Here is a 21,320-nt window from a genome sequence, read left to right on the forward strand (position 1 = left end):
ACAACAGTGATAAACAGATGCAGTGCAGCAGTAAATCATCTACAATGATTTTGGTTATTCACCACTGACATTCAAGCGATGCCAATAGTTCAGAATGTATTGCTGATGAAAAAATACTTTGTACTTACACTATAATAGTATTAATAACAAATATTCAGATACTGTACATAAAAACATTTTATTTTTAAACAGGGAACCCCTGATGCACACAAACAGGCTGTAATTTTTAGACACATGAAATAAAAAGCTAGGTAGAGAACATGGCACAACCCCAAACACTTTTTAAAAGAGTCTTGTTTAGAGGAGGTAATGTAGCCACATTCTACCCTACTTACTGCATTGTAATTTACATTTGACCATACATTTTGAAACATTTGCAATCTGCATTTTTGAAACTCATATTTTCAATAATTAAATTTAAAACTAGACTAGTCAGCTTTCAGATCCATTGTTCTCTGCAGTTATACTGCTATTTTACCATTCCTTTTTCAGGAGGCAAGCTAAATATTTCTTAATCTCAAAAAATTCAAATATACAAAAATAATAATAACAATAATAAAATCAAGTGCCATTCATGCCAACATGATATTAAAGCAACACTATGTAAATGTTGGCACCCTAGCAGTTAATAAAAAAGAACTGCACGCATCCCGCGGGAGAAAATTCTAACCGGAGCTACTTTAGCCTGGTAATACCAAACTCTGCTACTTCGCTTTGCTTCGTAGACAGAGTCTGGAAGGGCATTATTGGAAGGGCGCTTGTCTGAAGTTTAAAATCATTGGTGTACCAATGGTGTATAGCATAACGTTTGGTTATGACGTGTGTTATCAGCTGCCTTGAACTTCACTGTAAACACAGGAATGCTGAGAAAACAAAACCATCGAAATACCGGAGGAAACATGGCAGTTCACAATCATAATTATCACCTTGCTGGACTTTGGCCTCGCCAGTTTCTCGCTGACGATCGGTAACAGTTGATAAATTAAACTTTTTTTTCCCAAAACCTGTCGGGACTGTCGGGAGTATGGCCACAACATCACCTCCATTCAAAATGTGAAACAAACACTCTTCTTGTTCGGGCTTCAGTTGGCAAAATATCAGCGGTCATTTTCGATTTCCCTAACCTAAACTACAATCTTAAACTTGGCGCTTAGCATCTACGTCACAGCTCCCAGCCAGCCCTCTGTTCATTGATTGGCCAGCTGTTTTGGAGCCGGAGTAAATCTGGGGGATAGTTTGCTACCTCGGACTGAGTACAGAAGCAAACGGAAATAGAGCGGAAGTACAAAGTCTGACATAGTCAGGCTAGAGCTACTTCTCCATGTTGTGAAAATGGCGATTCACGCAGGTATGTTTCTCCGCAGCAGTATAAATGTACCGTAGTGATTTAGGATAAGATAAAAAAGTGGTTTGGTAGATGAATTTATGTTCTACTGATGTTTTGAACACAGAATAAGTTACATAGTGTTGCTTTAAATTCAAGTGCTCAGTGAGCAGTGCAATGGGAATTTTGATCACAATGTTTTACAAATTCTAAATTTGAATCTTTAACTGGCCACTTCACAAACAGTCCCCACACAGCGAGTCTCTTTTACAGAACACGAGCAGAATGAATTTCAGTGTATAAAGTCTGCAAAAGCTGTCATTTAGATATTTAGCCCAGTGACATTATATGTTACTAATTTAAGAAAACTTCATAAGACCACCAACAATGGCACACCGCCAGCAGATGACTGTTTGTATTAAAAATAAATTAAATGCTGTATGCTGTATGTGCTGCTGCATATATTTGTTATTCGCCCTTTTATCACATAACTAATACAGCTAACCAGTCAGTGGCATTTGGACTGATAAAATCAGCCAAAGGTTAACAAAAAAATTAAATACATCCAGTGTACTACCTTGACTTTGTACCACCACTGTTCAGTAATGTGTGTTCTGACCCTGCTGTCCATTCCTGCAGTCAAGAATTTCAGTTTCCACGAACATGTTTCTCCTTTGAGGTCCAGTTATCGTGAAGTCCCAGCTAATGGGCCTGCTGCCAGCGCGAGGGCCAGTCGTTCTCCATCCACCTCTGGAGCAATCGAAGCACATCGATGCGCTGGTACAGCTGGCAGAGTTCGGTGAGCTCCGTGACAAGTTTCTGGTTGTAGCGCAGGAGGAACTCTTGAGTAGGACTGTGGTAGGTGGGACCATGTGTGCGCTGCTCTAGAAGCGTTAGCTCGTCGTAGCTCATTCCCCAGCGGCTTGCAAAGTTCTTCCAGTTTTTGACAGTGCAGTGAGTCGGATCCAGCTTTAACCTTAGACTGTACAGAAGGTCTTCGTCGTTCATGAGGTCACTGATTTTGGGTGGAGGGGCCGAACATATACACTCCTTACAGGGCTTTTGTTCTTTACTGAAGTCTGGAGAGTGGGAAAAGAAACGCAGACATTGCGGAAAGTCAGAATATCTAAAAAATGAATTCAAACAGTAATAATAGCACCAGACCCCAACAGTCTAGAGGGGCTAATTATTTAACTTTTTGAAAACTATTTAACTACGACTTAAATCAATTAATTTTAAATGCTAGAATCGGACAATAATGCATTAAATACCTTTACATATTTTTTTTTATTTAACTTAAACAAATTTTTTAAACATTTCTGAAAAGAGTACTTTACTTATTTTTTTTTTTAACCAGAAACTGATAAATGTATTTGGTCAACACAGACTTCTTGTTGTTGTAGGTTTGTTGCTTGGCATTTACACTGCTTCACATAATGCACAGGTCTATTTTGTGTTCTGTTTGTTTTTAGTTATCGCTGTCAGTCATATCCAGTGCTGCCGACCCTCACACAACTGACACTATTCTCACGCCACATGCCCATTTTCTCACTATGCACCACTGAAGTGATATCTGGCTGTATGAGTTTGTCAGATGAGGAAGAAGCAAATGATTAAATAACCTATTAGTAAAGTCATCAGTCACTTGCTTTGTTTCCTGAATGAATCAGTCCTTTTTAACAAATCAAAAGATTCAATGACTCAGTCATTAGACAGTGACTTGCAGCCAGCTACTAGTGGTTTTAGTTCCATACTTAATTCATTTAGTGTAATTATTATCTTGTATATCCTTATATGTTCAGATAATTCCGATATACATAAATAAATATTTTTTTTAAAAGAGACAAGACCCCTCCCCTTTTTACTCCATGCTGAACTCAAAAGTTGGCGTGAATGTGAACGTTTGGTCCTCTTAGCAGCATAACAAACTAAACTTTTCCTCAAATTGTGAATGGTTTATATAGAGAAGCCAAGCAAAGGATGCCCATTCACAGTGCAACTGACTTCCAATTGTGTACAGTAAGAATGGTAGTACTCTACTATTTACACATACCTGATGAAACTGAAGATGATGGAATAAATGCACTACCATCACTTTCCACAGGCTGGGTGATAAAAAAAAAGAGAGCGAGAGATGGTTAAGCGCATACATAATTGAAGTTAAAGACTCAACAAAGAAGACTCAAGTATACACATTGCACAACAGATTAAATGGGACATCAGATGCACATTTTCTAAAAGTTGGTATGATTCTTTAGGATCTTCATGAAATGTCTGCCAAATACTTTGGTTCATCAATGGTCAAGTAAAACAACACCATTTTACCTTGTCAAAAACAATTCTGTTCACAGCAAGCCGTGGACGGGGCCTGAGAAGTATGATGTCATACTGCTCAGAAAATCAAAACAGCTTGATAATTGAGAATATCGTTTAGGATTTTTAGGGATTTAAAAAAAAAAAAAAATAATAATTATATTACACTGCTAGGATTGTGTACAGTTTCAAGTTAGTGTTACAGTAAGTCCACAGATAAGACCTAACACGTGAAACGTGAATGACCACAGCCCTGACAAGTAACCCAAAATGAAAAGGCCTCTGGCATTTATATGAAAACCACATATGTGTTACACAGCCCACATGAATGTCCTTGAGAATCTGAATCAGAATGTCGTCAGAAATGCTATGTGACTTCAGCAAATAATGATAGAAAGACATCAGACCCAACTCATTTCCAGAGGATACAAAGAAAGAAAAGAATCACCTGTCGTATCCTGTCCACCGCTGACAACAGATATCCAGGGGGAACAGAGCTGAGCTGTAGGGTTACAGGATCTGTAGAGTAGCAGAGATCAACTTTCTGTGTATAAACCCATTGATCTCAACAATGTAAATTAACAATAAATACCTCTGATACCTTGTGGATCAGTGACCTGAACAGGATAATTTGACCTCAAAGACTGAAACAAACACACAAATACATCAGTAAAGACCCCCAGAGGTCAAAAATAACATCACACACATATGAATTAAGACCTCATAGGAAAACAATACACTTTTGTTCCTCTTTCTACATGTTGGGACACATTTGAAGAGAGGGGGTGTGTACGGTGAAGCGAAGGGAGGAAAATTAAACTTTCAGATGTGCAGATAAATGAGCAGAGAGCATGCTAGAACAAACCTCTGAGACTGGAGTGGAGGGCGTCACACATCAGGAGTGTGAGGTTCAAAACTTGCTCCTCTCATTCAATGCTACTTTCATATCATGGATGAAAATCATGTCTAACCTACATAATCTATTGTGGTGATCACAATATGAAAGGCGACAACTCATGTAGCGCGTTTTAACAAACCAAAACTAAACTCATATGATTCAAATGATGTGTCAGTGGGTATTACCCAAAGCATCCATAACATTGCACCAAAAAAAGTCTTATGATGGAGTAAAGTACATTATTTACTTATAAATGAATCAACTGTATGATTAGGAAAAATAAAAACATCTTACCATGTCTGTAATGAAGCTGCTGGGGTCCGTGTCCTCCACCGGTTCAGAAGCCACTCTCCCTGCAATAAAACAAAAACAAAGTTTAGCCGTCTTTGATCTGTGAATTCTTAATGAGAATATTTACATATAAATATAAAGATATTAACAAGTGAAAAGCAGATGAGGATGAGTAGTGTGATGGTAAGGTTTAAAAGGAAAAAAAAAGGCTAAACCCGAACATGGAACTAAAACCATCAGTTCAATTTCTAATTTTCAAAGACAAAAAGCACCAGTTAATGTTTTGTCAGATGCAAAAAAGGCTCCTCACTTTAAGGGTGCCAGATTCTAAAGCCGTGCAGTTCACAAACACTCCTCTGAAGCGGTATACATTTACGGAACAAGCAACATAAAGAAACAGAGAGGATTGTCAGTAAAAATGACTAAGTGACTGTGACAGGAAGGAAGTGATGTATGTGTGTGTGTGTGTGTGTGTGTGTGTGTGTGAAAAGCATGGCGTGTGTAATTCAGTGGCAGCACTAGCAGGTGGCAGTTTCAATTTCAGATATCTTTAATGATACGGTTTTAAAACCAAAGTCGGCATAAAATAAAAGCCACGGTATCCATTATCTAAATAAATGTTGTTGATCTTATTGTGAATGATTCATACATTCATTTGTTTTATTTGTATTTTATTTCATTCAATTCTTTTGGATAATCCATTTCAATCAGATGTATGTCACAATAAAGGAAAAGTTCCATTTATAATTTTGGAAACAAAACAAAAACAGCAAGTATTTTTTTATTTTTACTTTTCCAGAGGCAAAGCATGAAGCTGGGCTTCCATGCTTCTGAGGTTTGCTAAAGGAACAGCAGAGGCACAACTTCAGAAATCAGACAGAAAAAAAAAAACATTATGCATTGTTATCATCACCCCAGTCTCTGTCACGCCAGACAGCTTAACTTCTGGCTGTGCCGCAAAATGTTGTGTGTGTTGACCGCCACTGCTGCTTCACATGAACGGCTCAATTCAGAGGAAATAGGAAGTTATTTTTGTTCACTAAAACAGTGCTTAGAAAACAAAAAAAAAAGCATGAGCATGAAATACAGGGTATTTTCAAAGAAATCCCATCAACTGAAACAGGATGCTGCCCTTTCATTTCAATCATGATGACTGCTGAAAGTACAGGCAAGGAAAAAACAAGCAACAAACTCTGATGTCATCCTAAAACCGGAAAGGGTGCCTAGCACCTTGAGCTGATATTATCTACGGAAAGTTATTTTCACTTATTTTGTCCCAGTGAAAAAATACCCAATACTAATACGTTTTTTAAAGCAAGATTATTTTATATCAGCATCTGCTCTAAATGCTTTCATTCTTTACAGAGAGCTAAACTAAAGCTCATGGACAGAATACTCTACATGTGCCACATTTAGCCCAAATCAGTCAGTCCTGCAGACGAATCCAAACCTGCGTAGCCTGAATCCATTCATGACTGTTTCTGCTCAGCCAGGGAATGCAGAGAGCATGTAGCTGCTTGCCTGGGATGCATTTGAAGAGATAAAATGTAAACCACATCATAATATAACCCTGCTGGGCAAAACCCTCTACACAGATCTTCTTCTGCATGGCCACCCATACACTAACAGAAGCATCATACACAAATACTGCAGTGTAAACCCCTTCACCAGGAAAGTCTTGTGAAATAATTAAAGTTTTTGTCCTTATACACAACAGACTGCACCCTCAGCAAGAGAAAGTCCACCTGATCTGATGCAACTTATTTATACACACACTACATACATATATGACATAAACCATGATGTGTAACCTATTGTTTTTTATATTTAACATAAGACCTTACCCTGTAAATGTGCACCTCTTTCTAAATGCATTATTTAGAAAATTGAAAACCAAGTGCACCGAACACAACAACTGTCCATCATTTTGCTGCTCGTGAGTCGTGTCCAGTATAAAGCCCATGTACACAAACCAGAGGATGAACTTACCAAACGGCTCGGTGAACGCCTTCAAACTCGTCATGTTCATCACGATTGTTTCAAACATAGGAGATGATCGCTGGTGACCTTTACACGGTGGCTGGACGGAAAGGTGTACGGCGCCGGTGTTTATTATTTCACCTGTGACCGCGTGCGGTCTCGGTAGATAGAGCCTACGCGAAAACTTTCAAACGACCTGATCTAACTTTTCCTGCACGGAATATAAGACATCTACGTGCGTGATGTGAGCTGTGGACAAACTGGGTGTTCGAGTATCTCTCTCTCTCTCTCCCACACAAGGAAATTGCGTAGTTGCGTGAGTATTTACGCCGCAGATAAAGCCATATACTCTCACCTCAGCACACGTGTAATGTCCCACAATGAATAGACACCGAACTTGCTTTGTATAAAAGTGTCTGCCGAGAGAGCTGGACAGTAACTGATTAGCTACATGTAACATGGATTACGTAATCGGGTTCCACAAGTACTTGTAATTAGATTAGGCTACATTACTATGTGGTATTTAGTTACTTTATTGATTAGCCTACACGATGCTCAGGTTTAATTATTCATTATTTATTGTTTCTCCCTAATTCCTCTTTTTAAATTTGTAAATATTCCTTTCTAATATAGATATGCGCTAATATACAATCAGAAAGGAATTTTTTTTTTTTTTTGGACATTCATACAAAGTCACTAGTCACACACAGTTATTTGATCACTGGATTTGAAGAAATCATTTAAGTTTTAAGAAGTGTTACCTCAACATTTAAAAAATTAATATAAAATTGCTATAGAAAAACATTGATGTTTATTTAAATTGTCACAAATCTGTCACAGTAGTTATCTACTAACCATGCGTTAATGTAAGTTTTTTTTTTAATCAGCAAAACCTTCCTCCCAATAGTCTTCTTGAACTACCACTGAGATTTTAATGATTTTAATCTAATGTGTTACAACTTTATGTTGTAACACATTAGATTATCACTTAACATGACATGCAGGTAAACAAATTAAATATGTCAAATATGTTTTAGCAAGTGTTTTATTTTGATAAATATTATTTTAAAATTATTTATTTTAATTGTACATTTTTTATGATTTTAATGAACTATAGGCTTTTCATTAAACTCACAAACCCCCTTTGAAGTTCCTTCACAAATCCTATTCGGTAAACCTTGACGTAATGCAATATTTAATGCACTTTATGTTGTTAATAACGATTAATTTTGTTCCATGTATTTTCTTTTTCTTTGCATTTTTAAATCAATATGGTACACGATTATCCTTTTTAAATCAGTGTGATAAATGGTTAGGATGAAAAGTAATTTAAAATCAAAAAGTAGTCTATAAAATGTGTAATGTCATTTATTACTTCACAAACTAACATTATTTTAGAGGAAATTAAAATATATAGTTATCTAAAAGTGACCAGTCAGCTATGATGTCAGTCGCAACCTACATTAACTTGCTGGGCGTATTACTAAAAATAACATATACTATTGAAAATAACCCCATTTCCCATTATGAAGGTTATAAGATAGCGGTTGGAAAAATAAACTCCCAGTTTAAATACTAGTGTGTGTATGTGTGTGTGTGTGTGTGTGTGTGTGTGTGTGTATTTCAGAATGTCACCACTGGAGGTCGCTGTAAGCACACAGTCTAAAAAAAGAAAAAGAAAAAGTGAAACAGTTACAGAGTATATAAAAAAATGAGTGTTCTACCTACAGAACAGTGACATTACAGAACAGTGACAAAGTAGAATAGTGTTCTATGTGGTAAACATTGATAGAGCACAGTAGTGTAGAATAGTGACAGAATTGGGTTCAATCTATAAATTAGTGGCAGATTGTTATGTGTTCTATTTGCTGAATAGTGACACTATGTCTACACCGTGCACGACCACATCGCACCATAACATCTTCAGGTTGTCTAAACTGGATGTGCCAAAGTGACTGTTGCAATTCCCGTTATCCTTCCTGTCAGATGTTGCGCTGCCGTTTGTCAGAAATTGAATGGACCATCACTTTACTGTCGGTGACAGTACATTTAATGTTGATAGAATCTCTGATTATAATAGGTTCTATTGACTTTTGTCGCGCCGCTCATAGACATGGTGTGACAGAATAGTGCTCCATTTGTAGAATAATTATAGAACACAAAAGCGTTCCATTTACTGATAGTGACCGAGTACAGTAGTGTTCTACTTAAAGAACAGTGATAGAACAGGATGCTAGTGATCTATATACAGAATAGTGAAAGAATGACCACATTTTGTGGTTAAAAAGGATCTCAGCATCAATGAGTAATAGGTTCCTGATTGTCTTCAAGCTCATTTTATTATTCCGTTAATGTTGGCTTCACTTCATTTAGGTGAAGTATTAGATATAGAAAGAGAACATTAATACACTTCTTGGAAAGCGGCAACCAGAATAATTAGCTGCTCGCTATGTACTAAATGCTCCATTGTTTAAAATGACAGGCCATGGTGTGAAATACAGCCTTGCAATGGGCAGTTTTCGTTCCTGATATGGTCCGTTAAACAACAGAGGGCTTGAGAAGAGGGGCAACCTAAATGAAAACGGGTGGCTACTGTTAATCTTGTGGTAATGAAATTTAGCACCCCAGCAGGGCTAATTACTGTCTCCAATCATGCCTTATTCATGTGTGTTTTCTTAATATTTTTTATTCACTGAATAATGAGAGTGGGAGAGAGTTACTGCAGAGTATCTATATAAGCACAAGACATCTTGACCATAACAGTAAATCACACATCAAATTGTATACATGAATTCAATGTACTAAATAAATAGAGAATTGCGGTTGATTGCTGTTTTTTTTTTCAGTGTCTAATTCATTACAAAAGAAGGATTGGGTGGATAAAGTTTATTTGAAATCAAAGTTTGTGGTGTTACATCTGTAATATTGTAAGATGATGTAATGGATGGTAATAATACAATTATGCTAATGATGAAGTTGATGATGAAGTTGTTTTGTCTAATGGTTATCAAAACTTTCTCCCAACAAAAAATGAGTTATTAAACTTACATGGTACACAAAATATACATCCTCACCAGACATCTTACACTTGCAGTGGTCTTTTTTTCCCCAGTTATGTCTTATAGTCACCTAAACAAAGAACTGAACCATAATTGGGAATGGTGTCTCCCCACAACAAATAAACTGTAAGTAAATTGCTTGATGCCTCTTTGTGGGATGCAAGGAAACAATTATTGGTCAATTAAACATTTAGAAAATAATTCTATTTAGAGATGGTTTTGAGAGTGTCATAAGAAGCTTCTGCATTTCCAAATAGTTTCAGACATGCTCAGAGCTGAGATATCCTCTGGAATGAAATAAAAGCTGTTGTTATTAGCATAAGTGGATAAGGACACATAGTTTCTCTTACTTCCATTTGCAGTTAAAATTCCTTTGAGGTGCCTCCACAGACTGCATAAAAGTCTCCGTAACAAGCTGAATAATTGCCCAGAAAAAGGACAACCTCATCCAATAACTCTTAAAAAATAATGAATACTCCTCTCCTAAATAACAACTGCTTAAGAAAATAACAACATAGCATAAAACATTAAAACATTGCTATTTTGTTTTAAGGCCAGAATGCTTTAAACTATTCAGGATTAGCATTTTGTTTGAGTGTATGTGTCGTCTTTGCTGCTAAATCACTGTGGCTGGCCCTCTAACATTGTGTGGTTCACACACACACACACACACACACACACACACACACACACACTCTTAAGGGCTCAGGGACCCCTGCTCTGCCATTTATGTGACATTTAAAGACTCTTTATGCAGTCCAAGACGTCCTATCTGAATGATATTTGTTTAGAAATGCACACATCCAAGCATAACACAATACTGAATGGCTTGTGATATTATTCAACATCATCTCTGCTGATTCATTCAAATGCCAAATAATAGAGTGAAAGCTCTTTAAAGCTGTAAGATGAGAGAAATGTGGAGAGAAAAAAAATAACAAGAGAAAATGAGAGAAAAAAAGAGATTGAATATAATAAAATGATGTTTCTGCTAGCTGGCAGATGCTCTTTTATAAAGAACATTTTGGTCTGAAAACAGCTGATTATGTTTGATTCTGACATAATTTTCATCATTTTAAACTTTAATGAAAAGCATTGAGGCAGACTTTGTGGATGTGTGCGTGTGGTGAATTTTGGGAATATTCTGCCTCTCATACAGCAGCATTTGGCCTAAATCATTAAAACACTACATACAGATTCTGAAACATAAGAGCAGAAACTCAGCTGACACTTGTGTGTGCTGGATGATGGATGAATCTATGTGACTAATATGAAGTTCTACAGTCTTTAATCTGCCCTTCTGTCACATACGTTACAATGCAGTGCATTTCACACCAGCTGAAGCTGATGGAAACCCAGCGCACAGCCTCAGGGGCTTTCAAATACAGGTGCTTTTTGTCTTGAATTTAATGATGAAATTTAATGAGCTCAGTGCTCAAAATTTTGAAATTACACAACTGACTGGTAGGTGATTTGACATCCTTTTTTTAGGGATGTAGTTGTATTTGTAGTATGTCCAAATCTCATTCATGCTACCTAGTACATTCATGCTCTGTAATTTTAATGATCACAAAGAAGGTTTCAAATCAAATATAGTGCTTACTAGACAGCATGAGATTTCGGGCTCCTGTATTACACAGCTCATCCTGGTAACTCAAACCACAACCGCGCTTAAACCGCCATCTTGCGTCTCAGTTATGGATTGAAGTGACAATTTGGTTGCAATGTTCTTTCATTGCTGTTTTCTTCCCTGTGATGGACTTTTTTCTTAGTGGAAACTTTAAGATATTATACATGTAAAATAATAAAACCTGTATGTGAGTATTAGTCAACCTGTTAATATTTTCAATACAACGAACACTGACCAACCCTTATAATTTATTTGTTTTAATATATGTGAGATTTGGATGAATCCTACTTTATAGCTTGTTTCAGAATAAAACCTTTACTCGCCTTCATGTAGTTCGAAACTGTAGGACCTCATGTGGAAGATAAAATTAGATGTTTTGATAATATTTGGCACTTGCTCCTTCACAAACAATAAAAGTGTGACCAAAAAAAAAAAGAGAGAAAAAAAACATTGTAAAACATTAAGGTGAGTAAATGTCCTTTAAAAAAATATATATATATATATGTTCTTCGCATTTGCAGTATTAAAAATTGGAAGTTACAATGAGCATGAATAGGTTAATCAAAGCATTCTCACTCCCAAGTGTCAAATGCCTGCCTTGCACTACCTTCTTAGAAGGACAGTCCACCCCAAAATAATGAATTTCTCACCCTCAAGCCTCATGTGATTTACTTTCTTCAGATGAACTGAACACAGAGAACTTTACAAATATAATCCAGGTCATGACTATGACCCATCACTTCTGGCCACTGTCATGTTTGACGTAAACATTAGCATGTTGTGAAACTTGTGGGAGAAATGATGGGGGCTTTCTTGTTTCCTTAAATGATGTATTTCCTGTATTTTAAATGTTCAATTGGGCGTTAGTTTAACCAATGGAGCACACAACACAGTGTAAACATGCAAGTAATGTTTTACAGAGCTTTATTTGCACATTTTGTACATATAATACTTTACACTTCAAAATAAACTTCTACATTTCTGTTCTGTAGTACCTGTGAACAGGAATTAATTTGTGGTGCTACTTATTAAATGAGAAAAAGCAGTTGCAAACGTTTTAGAAAATACGCATACCCATCTCCATAGTAATAAAATGTGCAACACTTTACATTTTAATACAAATTATTTGATACCTAATTAAAATAATCTCTCAGTTTTGGGGGATCAGAACTCCTCAACATGATGAATAACACACTTAGCCCTGAAGTGGCATTAGTGTTGATTTTAAAAGCACTGAGCTGTTCAGACCAGGGATGGTCTTGCGTACTTCCTGTTTTGTCCATGCACTCTCAAGATGCCGTAGACCGCGAGCGTGGGCATTGGAAAAGGCCCACAGGCCTCTGTGACTGTGCTTCTGCGTCACTTCTAACTAACTCAGCTGCTTGACCCCTTTTACAACTGAGAGAATAACAGGAGGCAAAAAAAATATTTAAGCAGTTATTGAATGTGAAGTTTATTTTGTGAGACAGGCACACACTCTACATCACGTTCAAACTCACCTATTTACAATGTCTTGGATACTGAAAAGCGACAGTTCATTCAAGGTACATATTTATATAATTATGACAATAGAGATAATTTATAGTTACAGCTGTCAAATAGATCAGTTCTCTTTATCACATGTAGCAATGAGAAGTCAGGCTCATTTTAGCAAATTGGTTTCTTAATATGTTTTTTTGTTAATAAGACTGATCAAATGATTCTCTGATTCATTTTAAACCTTGCATCTGTTTTGTTGAAGCTAAATGGGTTGCTATATTTTTGACCATAATTTCTGTTATGCCATCACCAAAATGTGTTTCTGTCGGATAAATGATCTATTGCATCATCTTGATTTCTAGATATATTTATATTGTCCTCTTAAATGCACACGCAGTCATTTTTCATCCAGTTAAAAATGTTGCTGATATAACTGCTTGGTGAGCTAGTTGTAATTTTTTAGAAAAACGGTCCATTGCCCGTTGCAGTAGTGATGCATGAAGCACAACGGTCACAAGCTAATCGCTTTTCTGCGTGACTTTTCCTCCCTCAAGCATAACAGCATGGATTTGTGAAATTATTCAATTTCGCCTGCTAAATTTTGCAGACGTAAATATGGCTACATATAAAGTCATGATCATCAAAAAAATTCAAAAACTGAGAGCACCTTTAAATCATGTAGTTAATTAATATTTGTTAGTAACTACCTTAAATGATGCATCGGTAGCACTTTATTTTATAGTCCTGTTCCTCATGTACATACTATGTACTTATTATAGTAATTACAATAACTATGTAATAACTAGGTACTAATCCTAAACCTACCCCTAAACCTAACCTTAGCCCATGTAGTTACCTTGTATTACCAGAACTTTCTTAGATAAATACACTGTAAGTACACTATAAGTACACGTAAGTACACGTACTGTAAAAAAAGAACACAACCGATGCATCTTGCCAGTTTGCACAACACCATTAAAGATGACACCTTCTGTCTGCTGGACATCAGTAACGTGTGTGTGTGTGTGTGTGTGTGTGTGTGCATATTCAGAACCACAATCACAAAAAGAGACAATGCAGCCACTTGGCTCTAAACAGGATATCCCAAACTTTATTTCCTGTGTAGAGGTGTACTAAGGGAGCAATCACAGTTAGTGGACGTCCATCTTATTAGATTGAGTGCAACAAAAAAACAAATCAAAACAAAAACAAAACAGTCTTATATTTAATTATTCAGATTGAAATTAAAACAACCTAACGAACAAAACACAGCGTGACATAAAGCAAAAAATGCAAGAGAGAAAGAAGAGATAAGAGAGAGAGGGGAGAAAAATAGAGTCAGCTTTAATAAGCCCATGACAAGAGGACCGAGTAAGACACACTATGCCACAAGGCCACACACACTTGCATTAACATGACTATCAGCGTTAGCTTACAGCGATCAAACACACACAATGATTTGCTCGATCTGTACAAGACAGATAAGATAATAAAACTTACAGCCTTCATTTAGACCAGCTATTACGTTACATACAATACATTCAATCCTGCTTTGGCATGAGAGTGTTTTGTCTTGTTTTCCTGCAAAATATTCTCTTTTATTACTTAATATTTAATTTTCACCTCGTTTTTAAGCATTAAGCTCATTAAATTGTTAGATTTAAGCTTGAAACAACAACAAGATGAGATGTATTCGAAATGTATTCTTTGAAAACAAGTCTAAATATCTTACATAAATCTATCTTGGTTGATAGGTTCTTAGGTATTTCTTACAAGAAAACAAGACAAAATGACTAGTTAAGATCAATATTCTCTGCAGTATAAGTGATTATGCAAACCTTTATACATGCTCTAAATTTATACACTAAAAATAAGTGAAATGTAGTCATTTACACACATACACGCACTGTTCAGGAATACCAGGAACATCTTTACACATATACTGTACACCACGATTGTTTACAACATCCAGCCTACAGAATTTCACTGGACACATTAATGCAAGATGCTAGTGAGGCCTTGGATGAGAGAGAGAAAGAGAAAGAGAGGGATAGAGCGAGGGGGAGGAGGAAATTATATTATCAAATATTAGTATTAAACCCCTGAAAGACTAGAGTCCATCTGAGCAGTGAGGAAGAGAGAGGAGGTTTAGGAATGTAAGACATACACAACCCTGACGCTTCACACACATTCTCCTAATGTTTTACAGACATTTCCCAGATGGTTTACAGACTCGGGAGCAGATAAATAACGGATTATATGTTCCTTTAATTCTTACAAATATCACAGGCTGCTCCAGACCCACCAAACGAACACAAAAACACACACTCGCGCGCACACACTGCTCAGCGAAGAAACTAGGACAAAACAAGCTCTATGCAACAATCAATCCAAAAGGCAATATTTGTCATTCAGAAGTCTTAAATAAATATGTTGCACTCTCTCTGTGATAATGGCAGAGTGCTGACTCTTTCTCCATTCTACTGTACAGTATATACATACACACCTAAACGCTTCAGTGATCAAATATTTCATACTGTTAAATAATACAACTATTGCAACAGCCAAGCAAAGGGCCTTGATATACTGCTTCCTTCGTTCGGACATGTGCTCCTGCACCAAACGACAGATACTGCCTTTTTAATATACATGTGCAAGTAAAGAAAACACATTTAAATGAAACTTACGGACAGGGAACTCAAACGAACGAGCAAACGAAACAAAAGTCTGAAAATCTCTACAGCTTTCAAACCTCTGTCGACTACATTAATGAAGGTGGTTCTGCGTACTATATACAGACAGGTTAGCATCCATGCATTGACAACACGAAGCACATTAACGTTCCGAATATGGACAAGGCAAACAAGGGGGCGGGGTAAGGGGAGGGGTTAGGTTCCACAGGGGGGCGGTTCCAATGCAGCCACGCCCTGATTTATAGAGCACAGACGCACAATTGCTGTTCCCTGCTCTGCTAAAGCAAATACATATACAGTATAAACCGTAGCGACCATGTACAGTTTGAACGCCCCGTACGGAGAGGCGCACCTGCGGTCGGTTGGTTTGACGGCTAGCAAGCCGCGAAAGTCTTCTCAGCAAAACTTAGTATGGCTGTAATTCACATGGTTTCACCAACTTCACTTCACCTCCATCTGCTTGTTTATTGGTTAAATATATAATAAGCTTCAGGAAAAAGTCTTTTTTTATTGTTGTTGGTTTTTTCCTTCTTTGTTTGTAGTGTCTTTCTTGTGTATCTTAGAATGAGCAATCAACAGCGGATCATCTTCGTCAGCGATTAAAGGTAATCATCAAAGTTTTCCTACAGAAATGCCCTGGAGCTGGTACAATATACTTTCCTTTCATTAATGTAAAGCCAAAATAAAACCAACACAACAAAAAAGAAAGAATAAACTGCTGTTCAAGCTAAATGTTTCTTCTCTTTCAAAATCAAGCAACTGAAACTACAAACCCCAACACAGAACCCCTTTAAAAGCACGCTTTCATTACAAGAAAAGGTCTTCAGATGCAGTAAAAGAGCTTTAGGCTGGATCCCTTCAGTACAAACACCTATAAGAAATGTCACCATGTCCTCTTTATCCTTGCATGGATATTTTTGGTGTGGGTAAAAAAACGTACGATTTGAAATAGAAAGCCCAGTTCAGGGGCTTTGTGGCACACTACAGTTCTCCATTAGAAAGATTTTCCCTTTGGCAAATTTGTCGCAAACTACACAATAGATCCAAAATAACTACATCCGAACTACTGTGCTCAAAATCCTGCAATTGCATTTTCAAAATGTTTGTTTGTGTTAAACCATGCTATACTAAAGGTATTAAGAGTCAAATTCAGATTAGTTCTACAATTTCTGCTTTTAAAATCGACCTACGTCTAAAACCGTGACTACTCTATGAGCTTTACCTTACAGCTCCATAAGCAGCGAATCTACACAGTACAAAGAAGCAATCTCAGCAGGGTTGGAGGGAAAGCGTGCCCTCGTAAACGCCACATAGATGAGTGACTGACTATATCTGTATGAGCAAGTTTATCAAGCAAAAGTCTACCAATTATACATGCTTGCATGTGTAAGACTGTAAATTGTGTCTGAGACCAAAATGTTGAAATTATGTGTGTGTAAATGTACGAATGTGGGTTTGGACAGAAAGTAACAGTCATAATTGTAAACTCTCAATGTGATGTTGGCAAAAGCATGTCACATGCTGGATTATCTTCACTAGACTGACCTCACACACGGCCCATCGATTGCATAAATTAATAATCAAATCAGTAACCAACTGCGGTATATTTATGTTCGAAAATTCAGGATGTTCCTTAACCCGAGTTCTTCAATAGCACTTACTTTATGATCTTTGAGAGCGTCAGATCAAGGCTTTTAAATCAAAGTCTTGCACTAGTGCACCTCTGGTCTCTAAAGCTTCAGAGATTAGAGCTGGCGTTCTGCACTCTCCTAATTGTTATTCTCTTTCTGAACTGGAATGAACTGCACCAGTGCAAGAGCAGGATAAAAACTGGCCTTCAACGGGAACTAGAAGCTGCTCAAGAACAACAAAAGCGGTTTAGGAGGATGTCCGAGCCGTACACGAACGGCAAAAGTTGACCCCTTTCAGTTAGGACCGCTCAGATTACATTATTTGTAGACACATAAAGTAATGTGTCTGAAAAATCACCCTAGTAAAATTACAGTACCGCTCGGTCAACATTAAGATGACAAACCTATAACACAAAGCCACATTATCCAGAGTTCTATGGCACTATGAAGGGAGCTTACAGATTCCACAGTCCCACTTGGCATTTATACTGGTTTAGGTTAAAAAAAGCACAACTACATTAGTTAAAGGTAGCAACAGTAGCTTTTCATAGTCTAGATTTGATGTTTGAACACTGTGGTCACACCCCGTCCAATCAGATGCAGTCAAACAACAAACAGAAGAAGAAGAGGATGAAGGAGTGGTGTGTTGAGAGAACAGAAGAACAGGCCGATGGTCTGCGGAAAACGATTATCCACATGAACCCGAAACCGAGTCCTCCGCTGTTGCCTTCCTCTCCAGTCTTTAGTCTTTTCCCTTTAGTCTTTGCGTGTTTTCCACAGAATGTATGATGTGTGTGTCACTGTGTGAAGGTGTGTAGTTCTTTTGCGTGTGTATGCATGTGTGAGCGCTTGTATGTGTGTTTAGAAGCCCTTGATGTGGCAGTAAGCCTCCAGAGAGGAGAACAGGATGTAGAGGAGCCAGAGGCTGACGAAAAGCATGGTGGTCAGCACTTTAGCAGTCCGCGGACCCCCCAGCTCGCCGCCGATGTCGGGCCGGCGACGGTACATGAGCACTGCCACGCAGATAAAGGCGAAAATGGTGAAGAGAGTGACAGAGAAGGCCAGGCTACCCGGGTCCACCTTGAAATCGTGGCCCTTTGAGTTGTGGTAGATGGCGGCGATGGACCAGGCCACTCCGATGCCCAAGAAGACGTTCACGGCGTTGCTGCCTGTCACGTTTCCAATGGACGCGTCGGCGTACTGATCCTGTATCGCTGCCACTTTACTGGCAAAGGTGTCTGAGAGGAAGAAACGAGATAGAGTTAGGAGAAAGAGAGGTGTTAGTAAAGTAAAACACTTCTGTCAATAGTTATCATGAGTAATTCTGGTAGATTAATAAAAGTAGGAACTTTAAAAATAAGGGAAAATAAATAAACAAACAAACAAATAAAATCTCTTAAAATGAATGAAAAATATGCATGCATTTATTTATTTTACTTGATTTCGAAAGATTTTGAACATTTCTGAGGACAATTTTTGCCCCAAAAGGACAACTAAGTAAACCATAAATCATAGAGAGCATTAATGTAACTAGAATACATAGATGAGTGACTAAGTGTATCTGAGCAAGTTTATCAAGCAATATTTCAGAAATATTCTATCAATGTTTCATAAATATTATGACAGTTTAATAATGTAACTTGCACATTATACTTGTAAAATAAATAAAGTTTTTAAAATGTATTACAAAAAGCATTAACGTAACAAAAATGCATAAATGTAACAACATTTTGTGAGGTTTATGCTTAAAACAAGAATGAAAAAAAAAATCAAGATATATTTTCTGAAAAGAAGGAATTAAAAAATATGAAATTAACATCAAGTAACTTAAATGAACAAATAATTAAAACAGTCATTTTTTTCTCCCCATAAAATAAAACAAAAATAATAGTAGAAAAAATAAAAGAATATTCTTTTTTTTGTGTGTGCGCGGAGCACACATATGCACACAGTACTCAGCTTCTCTCTCTCTCTCTCTCTCTCTCTCTCTCTCTCTCTCTCTCGCTTGTTTCTCCTTTTTTGGTGAGGATGTAATTTTGTAATAACAGCCTGGTTAACCTCTGATTTGAGATGAAATCAAAGGGCTGTCTGCTGTTTAAAGAGTGTGGTTTCTAAGGGACGGCTGCATGCTTACAGGGTGATCTACTGCAGAGGCTGAGAAACCATGAGGATGCTGATTGTGCCTTCTGTCTGGAAAGACCTCAAAATAATCCTAGATGCACATACACTCCCTTTCTAACTCTTTATACCTCTCTGTCTTTTTAATATTCCTCTCTCTCTTTCGTTTGTACTAATATAGTAGAACACATAACCCTGCTGAACTGCTCTGGATATGTTGATAATACTCTTTGCTGCCTATGGTCACACAGAGCCATTATCCTGATTTAAAGGTCTCGCTACCCTGTGGATATATACACTTAAATATTCACACATTCATATTTACATGTTCGTGTTCCTGCAGTGTCTCTCGAGTGAAAAAAATATCCAAAAATAGTTTGTCACTCAACATTCCATCAAACCAAAAAAACAAAAACAAAAGAAGATAATAATGTATACTATCATACTTTCTTAAAAAACATTTTGGTTTCCCCCAAAATATTAAGCAGCAGATGTTCAAGACTTCAGCATCAAATCAGCATATTAGAATGATTTCTGAAGGATCATGTGACACAGAATATATTTAATAAAAACGAAAAGGGGTTATTTTAAACTGTATTTTTGGACAAATAAATACAGCTTCAGTGAGCAGAAGAAACTAATTTTAAAATACGATTAATATGCCATTTTATTATACATAATGTAATGTAGTGTGCTTTTACTTCAAGACCTTAAGGAGTTGTTTTAACATCATCATGAGGCATTTTTCTGAAATTAACAATTATGGTCCCACATAAATGTATAATTTTTGAGTCCAAGGATGTGAATAGCTCAAAGTTGTTATCTCGTAATTATGGTAATTCCAGCGCGACATGACAGCAGCACTCAACATCTGTCGAAGAGTGAAGGTCAGAAACTTTCCCGGCAAATCAGACAAAGTATCTGAGAGCAACATCAGCCATTTAAAGGCTTAAGAAACCAAAATGGACTCAACAACAACTCAAAGACTCAGCATTACGCAGTCAAAGCTGGGTTTAGTGTAAAATAAAATTTTCCTTCTCGTTGTTCATCACTGTCCTGTTATGTTGCAGTAAACAACAGCATGGATGGAGCCGTTTCCATGGCATTACTATGGAAATTCTCAGTTAAGGCTCAACTAACACCCAGTCTGGTGTAAAGTCCTGCCAAAGAGCCTGGCAGCGTGCGGACGACAACTGCTGCTAATGTGGGTGTCATGGTGATGAAAAGCTTCATCCCAGAAAGACGCTCGGGAGCAGTTAATCATTACGGAGTTAAACCGATCAGTGTTCCAGACAGTTACAGACTTTGAAACTGTTATAAACCTCAAACTGCTTATGTTTGCACATGGACACAAATTTGTAAAAAAAAAAAAAAAAAAAAAAAAGACCACACATTTGAAGTATTTTATCAACTACAAACGTCTCTGTGGCTCAGCCAAACAGCCTATGTATAAATACTAAATAACATTATTATAATTAACCTTTTATATCTTCTTTTAAAAGATGCATGTCAGTCATCAAAGCCATTTCCATTTGAAATGAAGTGATCAAATAAAATAGTAAAAAAAAAGAGTTTATTCGGAATCTAAAGGCTTAGTATTCTGTTTAAAGTGCCCCTATTATGCCATTTTGAATATTGAATATAATATTCGAATATATATATAAAAAAGAATCAACTCTGAATCACCTAAATGAGTCGTCAGGAATTTGAATCCCATAGTGAAATTAAATGTATATTTTGAGAAAATGCATGCATGTAAACCTGTTTTAGGAGCTTCCTGAAACAATATTAGGAACCTTAAAAATGGCATAACAGGGGCTTATAAAAAAGCATTGGTGGAAAGCTGCCTTTATCAGTCAGTGTACATTTCCTTCGCCTGGTTTCTGGCCACTCGCTTGGCGATT

The 21,320-nt window shown here is 37.0% G+C and overlaps 2 protein-coding genes across 8 annotated transcripts in view; both read right to left on the reverse strand.

Annotated features, from left to right (window-relative positions):
• Positions 1-159: 159 nt before the first annotated feature.
• On the reverse strand, positions 160-7,203 carry LOC127933262 (ectodysplasin-A receptor-associated adapter protein-like). Of its 6 annotated transcripts, none has more exons than XM_052530101.1 (6): positions 6,816-7,203; positions 4,830-4,888; positions 4,239-4,281; positions 4,086-4,156; positions 3,378-3,429; positions 160-2,403 (listed from the first exon to the last, which is right to left on the reverse strand). In XM_052530101.1, the coding sequence occupies exons 1-6, from the start codon at positions 6,871-6,873 to the stop codon at positions 2,027-2,029; spliced, it is 660 nt and encodes a 219-aa protein (XP_052386061.1). In that variant the 5' UTR covers positions 6,874-7,203; the 3' UTR covers positions 160-2,026. The 6 variants fall into 6 exon arrangements, with proteins under 6 accessions (XP_052386061.1, XP_052386060.1, XP_052386062.1 ...); XM_052530100.1 differs by having other exon boundaries at positions 4,230-4,281; positions 6,816-7,202; XM_052530102.1 differs by lacking the exon at positions 6,816-7,203 and adding an exon at positions 6,671-6,765 and having other exon boundaries at positions 4,230-4,281.
• Positions 7,204-14,058: 6,855 nt separating this feature from the next.
• Positions 14,059-21,320, reverse strand: part of LOC127933261 (sodium/calcium exchanger 1) — an 83,653-nt gene continuing 76,391 nt past the window's right edge. For both annotated transcript variants that reach the window (XM_052530098.1, XM_052530099.1), the window contains exon 7: positions 14,059-18,536. In XM_052530098.1, coding sequence (XP_052386058.1) covers positions 18,160-18,536 — 377 coding nt within the window. In that variant the 3' untranslated portion in view covers positions 14,059-18,159. The remainder of the gene's footprint in view (positions 18,537-21,320) is intronic.

The sequence above is a fragment of the Carassius gibelio genome, chromosome A17, assembly GCF_023724105.1.
Source record: "Carassius gibelio isolate Cgi1373 ecotype wild population from Czech Republic chromosome A17, carGib1.2-hapl.c, whole genome shotgun sequence".
Lineage (NCBI taxonomy): Eukaryota > Metazoa > Chordata > Actinopteri > Cypriniformes > Cyprinidae > Carassius > Carassius gibelio.

Bases quoted from the DNA above. Each gene is read 5' to 3' on its own strand.
- LOC127933262 (XM_052530100.1), bottom strand. From the start codon at position 6,873: ATGTTTGAAACAATCGTGATGAACATGACGAGTTTGAAGGCGTTCACC. The intron at 4,157-4,229 runs GTATTTATTGTT...GCTACTCTACAG, and splicing joins TGATCCACAAGGTATCAGAG to ATCCTGTAACCCTACAGCTC. The intron at 2,404-3,377 runs GTATGTGTAAAT...CCCACTCTCCAG, and splicing joins ATCATCTTCAGTTTCATCAG to ACTTCAGTAAAGAACAAAAG.